At 52.1% G+C, this 13642-nt stretch overlaps 7 protein-coding genes across 7 annotated transcripts; 5 read left to right on the top strand and 2 right to left on the bottom strand.

Moving 5' to 3' along the window:
* Nucleotides 1–3501: 3501 nt before the first annotated feature.
* Nucleotides 3502–4260, top strand: CMQ_3778 (iron sulfur cluster assembly protein mitochondrial precursor; the record flags this gene model as incomplete). The annotated part of the gene is made up of 3 exons (XM_014319716.1): nucleotides 3502–3661; nucleotides 3749–3976; nucleotides 4049–4260. 3 exons carry the CDS (start codon nucleotides 3502–3504, stop codon nucleotides 4258–4260), a joined length of 600 nt encoding a protein of 199 aa, XP_014175191.1.
* Nucleotides 4261–5395: 1135 nt separating this feature from the next.
* On the top strand, nucleotides 5396–6644 carry CMQ_4155 (peptidyl-prolyl cis-trans isomerase b precursor; the record flags this gene model as incomplete). Its single annotated transcript, XM_014320093.1, has 4 exons — nucleotides 5396–5723; nucleotides 5779–5905; nucleotides 6007–6158; nucleotides 6334–6644. 4 exons carry the CDS (start codon nucleotides 5396–5398, stop codon nucleotides 6642–6644), a joined length of 918 nt encoding a protein of 305 aa, XP_014175568.1.
* A 232-nt stretch (nucleotides 6645–6876) lies between these two features.
* On the top strand, nucleotides 6877–7332 carry CMQ_3605 (adomet-dependent tRNA methyltransferase complex subunit; the record flags this gene model as incomplete). Its single annotated transcript, XM_014319543.1, has 2 exons — nucleotides 6877–7062; nucleotides 7135–7332. The coding sequence occupies 2 exons, from the start codon at nucleotides 6877–6879 to the stop codon at nucleotides 7330–7332; spliced, it is 384 nt and encodes a 127-aa protein (XP_014175018.1).
* A 332-nt stretch (nucleotides 7333–7664) lies between these two features.
* CMQ_3807 (uncharacterized protein) lies at nucleotides 7665–8681 on the bottom strand (the record flags this gene model as incomplete). The annotated part of the gene is made up of 3 exons (XM_014319745.1): nucleotides 7665–8041; nucleotides 8101–8489; nucleotides 8590–8681. The coding sequence occupies 3 exons, from the start codon at nucleotides 8679–8681 to the stop codon at nucleotides 7665–7667; spliced, it is 858 nt and encodes a 285-aa protein (XP_014175220.1).
* A 355-nt stretch (nucleotides 8682–9036) lies between these two features.
* On the top strand, nucleotides 9037–9800 carry CMQ_3964 (protein required for cell viability; the record flags this gene model as incomplete). Its single annotated transcript, XM_014319902.1, has 2 exons — nucleotides 9037–9255; nucleotides 9318–9800. 2 exons carry the CDS (start codon nucleotides 9037–9039, stop codon nucleotides 9798–9800), a joined length of 702 nt encoding a protein of 233 aa, XP_014175377.1.
* A 431-nt stretch (nucleotides 9801–10231) lies between these two features.
* CMQ_3992 (actin lateral-binding protein) lies at nucleotides 10232–11076 on the bottom strand (the record flags this gene model as incomplete). Its single annotated transcript, XM_014319930.1, has 3 exons — nucleotides 10232–10394; nucleotides 10531–10835; nucleotides 11059–11076. The coding sequence occupies 3 exons, from the start codon at nucleotides 11074–11076 to the stop codon at nucleotides 10232–10234; spliced, it is 486 nt and encodes a 161-aa protein (XP_014175405.1).
* Nucleotides 11077–11772: 696 nt separating this feature from the next.
* On the top strand, nucleotides 11773–13285 carry CMQ_3363 (uncharacterized protein; the record flags this gene model as incomplete). Its single annotated transcript, XM_014319301.1, has 2 exons — nucleotides 11773–12040; nucleotides 12105–13285. 2 exons carry the CDS (start codon nucleotides 11773–11775, stop codon nucleotides 13283–13285), a joined length of 1449 nt encoding a protein of 482 aa, XP_014174776.1.
* Nucleotides 13286–13642: the final 357 nt, after the last annotated feature.

The following is a 13642-nucleotide window of genomic DNA, read 5'->3' as shown; positions in this document are numbered from 1 at the left end:
GATAAGGAGCGCTTTGTTTTTATTCAGTCTTTACCTTGACCACACGCTCTCTAGAGAGCACTTACTAGCTTTTCAGCATCGCCACCTCCGAACTAGAACGGCTTCACGGTTCAATACATTCTATACCCGGTCTTATTTACGGCATTTTTTTCTTTTGGTTTATCTTGCCCAGGACGGCCGTGTCTCCAAACCAAGTCGCTTTTATTAGCCCCCCATTGCCGGTATGCAGACATATGCCCTTGCTATCACCGTCCGCTCTTGGACAATATCTGTAACGTACGGAGTATACGGGGTGATACTGACCACAAATCCTTGAAGATCTGTGCTCTGGTCAAGACTATTCGTTATATATCGCCATTCGCTGTCTACCAAGGCACAAAGGCCTGTTCAATTCCAAGCCTTTAAAGATAGCATCCCCGACATTGGAGGCCTTTTCAATAATCACAAATTATGGCTTCTGTGAACGAAAAAACGCTGTTCCCTTCGACGGTTGTACAAATTGCTGGAGGGAAGACACCGTCGCCTGTCGAGAAGTCCACGTTGAGTCAGGTTCAAGTGATGGAAACAACGCACCAGCCTTCAACCAATTTTTCAAGAGCAGACTCGAACACCTTCGGTCTGCACGTCGAAGCTGTCACCTTACCTCGCAATTCAGATGCATCAGCAGTCGATTCCACCGTCCTCAATCCATTTGATACAGATGTCGAAGCCGTCATTACCCACTCGAGCAGTAGAGGACAGGAGAGCACCCGAGTAATGGGAGATTGCCGCATGCACGACAACGACTCAAGGGTCTGGCCCGGCCAAAAGCACTGGAGAAAAAAGGCAAGGGAGGCAAAGATAAGGCGCTCCAACACCTGCCTCTCACGCCTCAGCAGCAGAAACCGTCTTATAGCAAAAATCCTGATCGGTCTACTCATCATCGGCATTGCTATCGCTGTGGGATTGGGCGTGAGCAAGCCGTTGGGTGCAGGCATTTGGAGGCCCCATAACTCTTGACCTGCGAACAATTGGATCGGCTCTACGTGTCAACATCCCACCAAGACGCCTCTTGCGATTACCGTCACACCGCAACCGCCACACGGGGTTGTGGTGAGGTGCTCAACACCTTCTACGGCGCTTGATTAGCTCTGGTCATAGCGACTATCAACAACCACGGTTCCTGCTGTAGCTTAGACGCTTCAGACATATCTTCGGGACATCCAGTTTGTACCCCTTTCCGACCCTCTCTGGGGTTCTCCACGGCGTTAAGCGGGTTTGTTTCCTATATTCTGTTGCTCGGCGTTGTTTTGGTTTCTTTTCTCACACGCCGTGTGAGAACTGTCATGTAGCACTTTTGCTTCGGTCATCTCTTCCTTTTGAATTCTTTATCGCGTGTAATTACGGATCGTTCAGCTTGGCGTTAACGGGTCGCCTTTGGATCTTTACTTCTGAGTATTTTGTGATGCTATGGAATACTGGGAGCGAGCACTTCTGAGAGCCGTGGTTTTGTTATCTGGCTGGTGTGGCACATTATCGGGGTCTACAAATCTCAATAGGTCGGGGTTCCAATAGCCGCCCCAGGCACAAAGAGAAAGAATATATGTAGATGATTAACATCGACTGCATTGAGCTCAACCTACTGTTGCTTGGGTGAGGGGGGGATTTCTCGAGTCAGGCTGTAATATTCAGCCTGCTCGTAATATACGTCCGTGGTACGAAGCAGATGCATTTCTACTATCACTAAATCCTAAGTCTAGCAACTGAAAGTGTCGATTGCTCCAGCAACAGAATGGCCCCATACTCTCTCTCCACAGACCGGATCTCATGTCTTTTCTTCGAGCTTTGTCAAGCTAGCCTCAAAGCCGTCATGGCTGCACCGGCTGTATTGTTAGCCGTCTGCTTAGTTAGCTCCGTTTACTTACTGCTGTTTTTGACATGACGTAGTAATAGACCACACTGACCGGCTGAGGTTTTAGATTTCCCTGTCCTAGCTGCTGCCTCCCCATGTTCACCAATTCTTTCGTTCCAGTCGTCTCATATAAGCAACTGTCGGCGGCTGCAGATGTGCTCGTATCCGTCCAAGCGTACCAGTAAGTCTCGTAAACGCCTTTTTGTCTCTGTCGTATTTTAGCTGCCCGTAAAGCAGCACTTCGCTGTGCCCATATCCCACAAATGACACTGGTGACGTAAGCGAGCGGGATAACGAGGCCGACAACAATGTACGCGAGCGTCCAGTCAGGCATGTTTAAAGGGTTGTTTATTGATGTTGTGTGTATTATTATTAAGCGTCACACGGAAGAATGAGCCAGGTTGATTGGTATATCACGAGAGAGCGAAGCACGCACCACGTTGTCACTTGAATTCAAAGGTGGTGACCCGATACCGCCAGAAAAACACGAGTAAAAACCACATAGTATGGCCGATAATTGCCCGTTTGTCAAACATTAGACGAGTCATCGAATGCACGACGATACCAACATCAGCCCAATATTGATCTAGTCTCAGGGTAGCTAGAATACACATGGACATTTGCAGATGTAGTTGGCCACATTTTTGTCATACCGCTATTGTTGGGCAATATCCAATGATGAATAAACGCGTTATCAGATCTTTACGACGATGTGATGTGCAAGCATATGTAGAACCCACCGTTGCATTGGCGACCGTCAATTAGTTTCTTGGGCCAAAATTGCCCCACAAGTTCTGGATCTTTTCCAAGCTCCCAACTAACAGAAGCAATAGGGGGCGTCGTTGTGGATGTAAACGGCTACGTTTGGTGGTCCAGCGTGACTCCAACCGGAAACGATTAAGCACGAAAATGAACAGATCAAGTACGCGTGACGCACTCCCACGCATGTACGGAGTATGCATGTAGCTACGTATGGGCGGATTACCTCGGCGAGCTCGGCGTTAATACGACAGCGGCCCTAGCACTCAGAACCGAGGAGGGTGTGCCGAAAAGTGGCACCTATCGCGTTTGAATTCATGTGAAGCGAAGGAATGAGTACGGAAAGCGGGAAAAGAACCGGCTATTCCGTAGCGTCCCATAACCGATAGTTGTAGGTTTCAGCGATACCTCCTTATGCTTGGATTGCCGTGCAGCATCTCGATTCAATGACGGCTATCGATTTCGGTTGGACGAGCAGATTGATAAGATAGTCGAGCCAACATGCCCCCGCAGTGGCAAAGGGGATTTGCCTGTGCTGTTGTATGGCAATTTCTTGAAAGGCAAATCCCGCGGTGCCGGAGCTCCAATTATATCCGACAGCTCTCTCACAGACGTCACCCATCTTGCTTTTATCGCCGCCCCGAATTTTTTTTCTTCCTTTCTCCTCTTTTTCCATTCGCCGTCTTCAACCTAGGGAGGTTAGAAAAACGGTGCCCTATTACAATTCAATAGTTTCTCGCCGTTCCCCGTCATCTCTCCCATATCTTCTCACTGACATTCACTTCCCTTTCTTGTCGCCTTCGTCCAAAGTGAAATAAACACCATAAACTACTCCGATATTCACAGTCAAGATGTTTTCAGCACGGACGCTCATCTCTCGCCCCATTCTCGCCTCTGCGGCATCGGCTGTCGCGATCTCTTCTGCCAGAACAGCATTCCGTACTGCGCGGCCAACGATTGCCGCGTCTGCTGCGGTTGTTCCCAGCGCACGGCGTCTCTACCACGAGAAAGATATGGCTTCCCTATTCTTCAGCTATCGACAATTGATAGTCGACATGCCTTTCTATATCAAGCTGCACCTGCTAACTGTCTTAGCACTGATCGACCACTACACTCGGCCACGCAATGTCGGCTCTCTCGACCGGAAAGACCCCTCTGTGGGATCGGGATTGGTAGGCGCACCAGCTTGTGGCGACGTCATGAAGCTCGACATCCGGGTCGATCCTGTCACCAACAAGATCATCGAGGCCAAGTTCAAGACGTTCGGCTGTGGCTCAGCCATTGCCAGCTCTAGCTACCTTACGACGCTGGTGCAGGGCAAGTCTTGTAAGTAGCATATGCACACACAGGCTGTTGATGGCTCTCGGGTCCTAGCGTTGTTCTGACTTCGTTTTGCAGTGGACGACGCCGCCGCCATTCGCAATGTCGATATCGCATCCGAGCTCTGCCTACCTCCGGTCAAGCTGCACTGCTCAATGCTTGCAGAGGATGCTATCAAGGCCGCTGTTGCCGACTACCGGAGCAAGCGGCCTCAGACCAACTTGGGCGGCACTGGAAAGACCATCTCGCAGGCACCGCCTGCACCTCAGGCAGCAGCAGCGGCTATCTGATCGGAAAGGCACACGTACAGCTTTCGTTACATGCTATGACCCTGATGAGCGTTTAAAAAACACACCGGAAATTCGGAAAACATTCCCGAGAATGACATTTCCCTAAAACAACAACCGCCGGCGAACGAGGCTGGGGAAGGATGCGAGGCCAAGCATAGCAGAACCAGCGGATGAAGTTCGCTATGAGCAAAACGGACTTTTGCATTTGGCTATTGGCCGTAAAAACGGAGAACGAAGGAGATTTGCCGCAACGGCCTTTGTCTCATCCCTTCCAAAATTGCGACTTTTCTGACCCAGGGCTTTGTGTTGTATAGGCGTTTTCATCGGAGACAGGTGGAATCAAGACTGCTCCCCTCAGGGTAGAGGGATTTTGACCAACTTATTTTGATTACTGGGTCCGTTCGTTCTTGCAACGTGACTGCAATATGTTACAATTCTCATTCCTGTATGCCTACGAAGATGAAAATCATGAACTCCTCATGTAACCGGCTCCTACGCCTGGCTTGGGCCAAAGAGTTCAAACGGGTCCCTCGTCCAGAGGCGTATTAAAATCCGAGATACGGAGTACTCCGTACGGAGTGCATTGGAATCATTTTGGCGCTATGGAGCTAAAGAGTACCGTTTCTGCCACAGCCCCTCATTTCTCAGATGTGCGCTATTATCTTCACAGAAGCGAGCAAATCAAACAGTGACGAATTATTAGCCTGCACAGTAGAAGGCCGATTTGTCTCCGAGCTGACTGTTTGGGCAAAGCTCGCATGCATGATTAATAAACGTTTTCGAATTAGCAAGTGCGAAATTTCGTCCTACACTGTCTACGGAGTAATATATAAGCAGCCTGAGACCAGTAAGCAGCGGGCGCTTAGCCCGATTAGTACGTATGGGGCCCGAGTCTTTATACCGATATGATTGGCCAGTTGCCGCAACACCTCCTACGTAGTTTTGAAACGTAGCTTCAAGCAAGGCGACCTGTCCAACTCCGTCTCCCCGCCCCTTGATTTCCACGTCCTACCCTCTTTCCTTCACACATCGAACCAGCTTCGTCCGGGGCAGCCAATTCACCTGTCCTTCCACTCTCTTTCCTTTCTAACAACTCTCTCCCGACCAGTGCTCCGTCCCGCCAGGAGTCGCAACCATGTCCAGCCTTTTACGGCTATTTGCCACTCTGACCCTCCTTCTTGGAGTGGCTCTGATGCTCTTCTCGCAGCCTGCAGAGGCGGCCAAGGGCCCCAAGATTACCCACAAGGTGTACTTCGATATCACTCATGGCGATGAGCCAATTGGACGCATTGTCATGGGCCTCTATGGCAAGACGGTTCCTGAGACCACGGAGAACTTCCGCGCCTTGGCTACTGGCGAGAAGGGTTTCGGCTACGAGGGATCGAACTTCCACCGTGTCATTAAGAACTTTATGATCCAAGGCGGTGACTTTACCAAGGGTGATGGCACCGGCGGCAAGTCGAGTATGTGTCCTCATCGAGCTACTTCCTAGCATACCTTACCTAACAATTGAACCAGTTTACGGCGACCGCTTCAAGGACGAAAACTTCAAGCTCAAGCATTCCAAGAAGGGCCTTCTCTCCATGGCCAATGCTGGAAAGGATACCAATGGCTCGCAGTTCTTCATCACCACGGTCATCACTTCGTAAGTTGATGCCAGCGTCTGCTCTCCACCGATTGGCGACAGCCCAGTACTTCGGCGAAAAATGACCAGAACTATGTACTTACGTATTGTCTGAATTGCAGATGGCTTGATGGCCGCCACGTCGTCTTCGGCGAGGTCCTCGAGGGCTACGACGTCGTTGATATCATTGAAAACGTTCCGAAGGGCGCCTCTGACAAGCCCGTCAAGGCAGTCAAGATTGCTGCGAGCGGAGAGCTGCCGGTGCCAGCAGAAGGTATTCACGTGGAACTATAAAAAGTACAAGAAATAGTGGCGAGATGAGAATGAGAATGAGTGATTTGAGGGCAACCTATCCTACATCTTCATTTGCTTGTCCCCACTCTATCTATAGCTCATCGTCTTTGAGGCAATGCTGATTGTTTGCGCCTTTCGTTCCCACTTTACCGCAGCTTCTGAATATGGCTCCTCTGAATGGGCCATTGGTACCGATGGCGAGGCAGAAGAAATTCCTGCGACGGAAATTCCCGACTCCGACAAGGAAGACGCTCCCGCTGTTACCGCCACCTTGACCTCGCCGGCCATTCCTGCACCGACCTCCACCGAGAAGGCCAACCCATTCGACACTGACGGCAGTTCAGAGGGGTGGTCTGTGCTGCAGAAGGCGTTTCTTTTTATTATCATCATTGCTGGTATCTACGTCTGGATGAGAATATCGAAGCGCAACGGCGCGAAGGCTGGCTACGAAAAGACAACGGTGTAGAAGACCATGGTTTAGATGACTGTGGCAGAGAAGGAAGGGGCATACGGAAAGGGAGAAGAAGAATGTATATTATTCAATAGATCCAGAAATTGATGTCATCGCCAGCATGCCTTTTCCTGGCGATCACGTGATATCTAATAGCGATTTCAAAAATTATCACCAATTTTTTCTAGTTGACGGTCAACTGTCTCACCAACATACCTCACCTGTTTTTAAGCAGACAACAAGCAAAATGAAGATTCTGAGTCTTAATTTTCTTACCTGTGCGGTGAAGGCATGCAAATCTTCGTCCGACTCGTTTCCGCTTCACCCCAAGGACGCGGAGCTAGCTCACGATGATATGGCTGTGAACCGTGAATTTCTCACAAATGTGATCCGGCGGGTTGATTGGACGGCACTCCGAACGACGCTGCTAGAGGTACGAGCACAGCGGTTTTTTCGTTGTTTTATAAGTATATCGGAATTTTGTTTACAATTGACACTCATTTAGCTCGGCTTCCCTCCTTTACCAGAGGAGGCTCCAACCCCAGAGGCGCTTCAAGCGGACGAGAAGCTACTGAAGGAGTTGCACAACGTTCTGGTGGAAACGGAGATTATAGAGGGAAAGCTAGTCTGCGGCAATTGTGGTCATGAGTATGGTGTTCGGGAGGGTATCGCCAACTTCTTGCTACCGAGCCACCTAGTTTGAGAGGTGATGTGAACGACTGGTAGGCAATAGAACGCTTAGGATATGGAGTTCAGGAATTGCGAAAATGGCGAGCTTGATTTATAACTCATATTTCGATTGTGCACTTGGTACTAGAATCTGACACGTTTATTTGAAACGCGTTGTTCTCGCAAAAGGCAGTTTCGCCAGTGCTATTGCATCTATAACTAGGTGACGTTTCCGGAACAAGGAAAATTAGAGAATAAGACCAATAAACTAAACCCAAAACTCCCGTCTTTCCATTGATTATGTATGAAATACATGTCTCTCCCCAATGTTCCATAATCTTATCATATTTATTTAACTCCAGTCGTTTAGTTCTGCTTCTTCTGAGCAGTAGGGCTAATGTCCTTGTCGAAAGCACCATACGAAACCTCGAGGCTGGACAATGCTGCAAGACCGACATACAAGATGCTAAGCAGCACGAAGAATGTAGAGAGGCCCATGAAGATACCAGGCGTGAAGAACTGGTACTTATCGAAAAGGGCGGCATCCTTCGGCCAGTTTGCGTCCGCAGCGGCCCTGCGATGAACAGCACGCGCAGGCTCGGCGATCCGCTTGCTGAGCTGGATCTGCGATGGGTTTTCGAAATCTACTTCGTACGGCCTGCTCTCATGAGGAGTCGAGAAGAATAGAACGGTGTAATCGCCTGAGGGCAGTTTCTCCTGAAGAATGTTGCCGAGAGCGTAGTCTGTCATGGCCATGTTGTTAGCGAAGCATTTCCTAAACTGTTTTTTCCTCATCACTTACCATTATCGTCCATGGTCTCGACACGATCCTTGCATCTTCGGGATGTCGGCAGGGGCGTCAGAGATAGCTGCCGGATAATTGCCTCTCGGGCACCCTTTCCTAGACACGACTTCTTGATGTGATCAGAGAAGCTGTCAAAGGACATATTTCCGACGGCAGCATTGACAACCTCTGCCACGGTATACCGGCCTTGCACAGCATCACTGGTCACTGCGGAGCGAATCCTGTGCACGCCACATTCTTCCGGGCCATCTAAGTCGGATGCGTGAGCGTTGGCTTGCGAAACTAGAAGATAGTTTGTCGTCGGGCACAGGCTGAGGATGTCTTTCGCCGCAGAGAGCACACTGGAGCTGGTCTGCAGCTGCGATGGCTGATGCGCGGACGGGAACCTGTGGGGATGCAAGCATCAGAAACGTGCAAGACATATTTGTATGCAGAGTATCGTGGTCCAAAGGCTGAGTGCGATTTAACCGCAGGAAAGCACCTTACTTGGCCGTGGAGAAGAGGAGAAAGGGGGACGAGTCTGAGAAGGCGTGCGCGGAGCCTGCAGCCAGAAGGCTTGCGAAGATGGAAGAACGCATGTCTCCGCGTTCGTTTTAGCAAGTGAATTTGTTTTGCGAGACTCTGGCGATTCCAAGAGCTGAACCGGATGGCTTGAAGCTGTCGTTGGCAGGTGGAGGTTGTGGAAAATGCATTGATGTGAAGCTTTGGGACGAGGCAAATACACGTAAACTTGCTAGCGCTGCGGATAACAACCGTCATTGGCTGCAGGCCTGCCGCCTACCAAGCTACTTATCGGCAGTGGCTTATAGCACTCGTACCACGCCGTAGCGCCTGTAGATTGGCGCGGGCCTAACTAAGACGATTTTTTTTTCTTATCCTCCAGTTCTGGAAATATCAAGAACGACACCAAAAGGCCAACAAAATTCAGAGACTATGTTTGCGAAACCACGCCCCAAAAAGGACGGACTGGGCGCTCCTCCTCCCAAGCGGAGGCGAAGGACCGATTATGCCATTGAGGAGATCAACTTTGACGATACCGCTCGAGCAGACTACCTGACGGGTTTCCACAAGCGAAAAGTGCAACGGCAAAAAGACGCGCAAGAAATAGCAGCGCAAAAAGCCCGCGAAGAGAAGATCGAGTTCCGGAAACATGTAAGCTCTCTTGCGCTCTCTGTGGTACGTGGAAGAGCGCTGACAAGATGCGCCCAACATAGTTGAGGGAACAACGGCAGCAAGCTGTCGAGGACCATGTGCAGCAAGTGAACGATGCACTTCGAACTGCTCGTCTGGCAGGAGGCGAAGTAGACGAGGACGACGAGGAGTACGACGAGGAGTGGAGTGGCATTGCAGACGAAGACAACCAGCCAGAGTTTGTTAACCATGAAGAGGAATACATCGACGAAGACCGATTTACGACCGTGACCGTGGAGGCTGTAAATGTCGACCGGGATGGGATGCACCGGCTGGACGGCCGTGCAGACGAGGATGACAATAGCGACCGCAGTAATGACGGTGAGGAAGACGGCGACGGTGACGCTACGGGCGACAAGGGCGGCAAGGTGAAGGACGGCGAAAAGGAGAGCGGAAAAGACAAGAAGAAGAAGGTGTGGCCGAAGAAGTCAAAGAAGGTCAAGTTTCGATACGAGAACAAGATCGAAAGGCAGATGTCGAAATCGAAGCAAAAGCGGAAGAGGTAGCCGCCTGCAGAGATCGTCTTTGGCTATATGAAGACTCTCGTAATACGGAAATGAGATATGACAACAAGCACATAGACCTTTGAAAAACTCGAGCAAAGACGCAAAGAAGCACAGGAGCACAGGACAGAAGTGGGAGAAGTATAGGCATATATGAGAATCCGGGCGTGAGATACCAGCACAAACCTTCCGTCTCCTTTGCAGTGCCTGGTCTCTAAACAAGAACGACAAAACTAATATGCAGTATTGGTGGATGTAAGATCATGGTCTTGCCAGAAGTAAGTAAACAGCCCATAAAACTGGGTCAAAACAAGTCGATGCCAGCCGCCATTTTCTGTGCTGGGGAGGACGTCCATCTGGTTTCCTCTCTCTGCTCCAAAGCCGTATCTGCCACCTCCGCTTGGCTCCCCGGACACTGTAGGCGATAGCGTAGCTCAAATGTTGCCCATCTCGACCTGGAACTCCTCCAGCTCCTTCTGGACGGTGGCGTACTTCTTGGCCATCTCCTCGTACTTGGCCTCCCATTGGTCGCGCTCGGCCTCGAGTGCCTGGACTTTTCGCTCGAAGTGGCCGGCCTTGACGTCAGTCTGCCGCAGCCTGTAGGAAGGGAGAAGAGGGAGGGGTCAGTAAGGAGAGTTCGGAAGAAGAAAAGGGGTCACCTTTGGTGGACAGTGGGTATTTCTGAGCGTGCTGGAAGAAAGTGGAGGTGACGACACGCGGAGGTTTGACATACTTCTCGTTTGCCTCGCGGAGCGTCTTGTCAGCGTTCTCTGCCTCCTCCTCGAGAAGTTGCAGTCTCCGGGTCAGGGTCTCGTTCTGTGTGCCATGCTGGAGGCCCTCATCGGCGGCCTTCTTGTAGTCGGCGATAGCGGTCTCGAGCTTCTGCACCTCCGTTTCGAGCAGGCCGTTTTTGTGCGACAACGAGGTGATCTCCTGCTCCTTGGAAAGACCCTCTTGCTCGAGCGTCTTGAGCTTGGCCTGGAGCTCCTCGTTCTTGGCCAGCGATTCGTCCGCCTCCAGGCGAAGCTGGTTCATTTTCTGTTGGCCGGAAGAGGGCGGTCAGCACAAGAGTTCAACGCATCTTGCCCCATTCCGTATTCCCTTGGGGGGCTATGGCCGTAGTCGGCTCGACGGCAGAGTACAGCTCGGGAAAGGGAGACTATGAGGAATGACGCCGGTCTCTGTGACAGGTGGCCAGAGTAGGGGGGAAGGGAAGATGGATGGAGGGGTGTCCACGATTGGAGCTCAGGCTTGTACTAACCTCCTTGATGCGGTCCATGGTGAAGACGTGTTACGGCTGCTGGGAGCGATGAATAGAGAGGAGAGGGTGAAAATGTGCGGATCGTATAGATGGTCGGATAGAAGAACAGTTAGGAAGTCGTAGACTGGCAGATTGCAGATTGATGAAGAATATAGCGAAAGGGGAAATGGGTCTGTGGAGGCAGGTGCCAATAAAACGGCCCCTCCTTTTTCTGGGAGTTACTGTGGAGGACAGAGGCTTTGCGACTATGGTGGTTGCGCGCAGCGTGATCAAGAAGGAGGGGCACAGGCCTTCCAGCAAGCGATGAGTGGGGTGCACCTATCTCGTCTGGAGACGCTGCAAAGTATGTTTGTCAACGAGTCCAGCGGGTTTCAGGACGGCTTTCTACACGGTAAAGTCCAGGGGTTTGCTCTTGCCGAACGCGGGCGTTTGATTGGTGGGTGGGAAATAGCATCTGCCTGCAAGCTCAGATTCCGTTGCCCTACCAACAAGTAGTAGAAAATACGGAGTATGTTGGAAATCTAGTTGCTTACCATAGAGAGCCAGGACTCCACATTCGTGGACGAAACAAGGACAACAACTGATCGAATTCGGCAGAGCCTGGAACGAGACCCGAATGCTACTTAATCCTAAGGAACAGCCGGGAGTATATAAGATCGAGCACTGCACCCAAGACGCCATTCGCGCGGAGAGACCGAAAGAATCTGCGATATCATGCTCGCAGCACACGACCAGGAAAATCGCCTAATTGGACACAGCCTAGGCGGTGCATCGGGAAAGCAGCAAGCACTACAGCCGAAGACACCGGGAGCCAAGTTTCCAAAGACGCCGCTGAAAAAGATGCCGTTTAACGACCAGAACGGAGCGACGCGGCTGGCGGCCGGCCGAAGCGTCTTGGGAGGACGGCTTGGTGGGGGGATCGAGAACATGCAGCAGACGGTCGGGAAGGCGGGCAAGGCTGGCGTCTTGGCCACACCTCGTGGTAGGTATTTTTGTGAGTGCTGATCGATGCCGCGGACGAGACGCTGACAGCGGATCACGAACAGAGCCGAGAACTGTACGAGCACCTCTGGGCAACAAGACGACCAATGCAAAGGCCCAGACGCTCTACCAGCACCAGCAGCAGCAGCTGCAGAAGCAGGGCGTCAAGGAGCGGATCAAGGAGATTGAGAAGTCAGCACAGCAGGCGCAGCCGACGTCGACACGACGGGCCCGTGTGATCTCGCCGCGTGTCAACCCGTCTAAGCTGTCGGTGCTGAACGACAAGCGGGCTGGCGGGAGAGGCGACCGGGACAACGCCGAGGTGGAATACGCACCGCCGCCGGTGGTAGCACGGCCGTTCGAATCGGATGTGTTCCCCAACGGCGCGCTCACGTTTGCGGCGTTCCGGCCGGCCAATCGGCTGCGCGGCTACTACGACCACTACTACAACCCGGTCGATGCGAACGGGCTATCCCGACGGGACAAGGAGCTGGCCGAGAAGCAGCAACGGGCGTTTGAGAAGCTCGACATATGCGTGCAGGACGATCTGAACTCGCTCGACTGGTCCATTGGAGACGTGCCGGCCAGTAAGGGCTTCGTCGCGAAGCAGAAGCAGACACAGACACAGACAACGGGTCTGGCCAAACAAGCGCCAGCAACGATTGCCGTTCGCAACGCAGCAGCAGCACTGGCCCTGGGCGCCAAGAGCGGCCCGCCGCAGTCCAAGGTCGGCAGGCCTGCAGGCGTCCGGACGGCAGCGACAGCGGCGTCTTCATCGTCGACGTTCGTATCTGGTCTACCACTCCGCAAAGGGCTGCCAGCCAAGTCGGTGCTGGCCCACCGGCCCAAGACCAGCCACTACGCCGTTGCAGAGACGGCTTCCCGCACGACGCTCGGCTACACCAAGGGCCGGACTGCACTGTCGCTTGTGCGAGGGAATACGGTGGCCGGCCGTCCGCCTGCAGGGCGCTCTGCAGTCACTGCACGGCCAAGGACAGCTGGCGGCGTGCTGGAGAGCGGGTCTTCTGCTGCTGTAACACCGGTGTATAAGGCTGAGATGGGGGCCGTGACGACAGAAGAGGTTGTCAGCATGGGTGCCGACGACGACGACGGCGACGCCTCTACGAGGACTCCTGCATTTGTGTCGATCTTTGACGTCGAAGAAGAATCGGGCGAATTGGGCGGGGCGGGTACGGTGATCAACGACGATCTGGACGACGACTTCCAGCTGGACGTGCAGTTTTAGTTTTCTGAATGCAGGGCTTGCAGTTTTGGGGCGTCTGGCCATTACACACTTTACGGGGAACACATTAATCATTCGTACAAGGAGTTTTCCTTCAATTTTATTTCTGGGTTCATTTCGGTTCTTTCTGTTCGCTATACGCATTGTGCGCTCTGGAGAGTAGCGACAGACTGGTATTAGTGACAAGCAAACATACGATTGTCGGTTTGCAGGTTGAATGTGACATTAGTCAGGCAGAAGCGGTAAGCGCAAAAGTGGAGACCTTTTTTGAGCAAAAAGGAGGCCTGCCCGGCTGGAGCGGTGTGGCTGAGAAGTGGCTCCGTTTGTGTTGCATTTAGCCAAAGCCTCATGCGTTCCGCA

Source organism: Grosmannia clavigera (genome assembly GCF_000143105.1).
Source record: "Grosmannia clavigera kw1407 unplaced genomic scaffold GCSC_113, whole genome shotgun sequence".
NCBI classification, from domain to species: Eukaryota; Fungi; Ascomycota; class Sordariomycetes; order Ophiostomatales; family Ophiostomataceae; genus Leptographium; species Leptographium clavigerum.
Note: the sequence above shows the minus strand (reverse complement) of the source record. Positions and strands in the feature narration are given on the sequence as shown.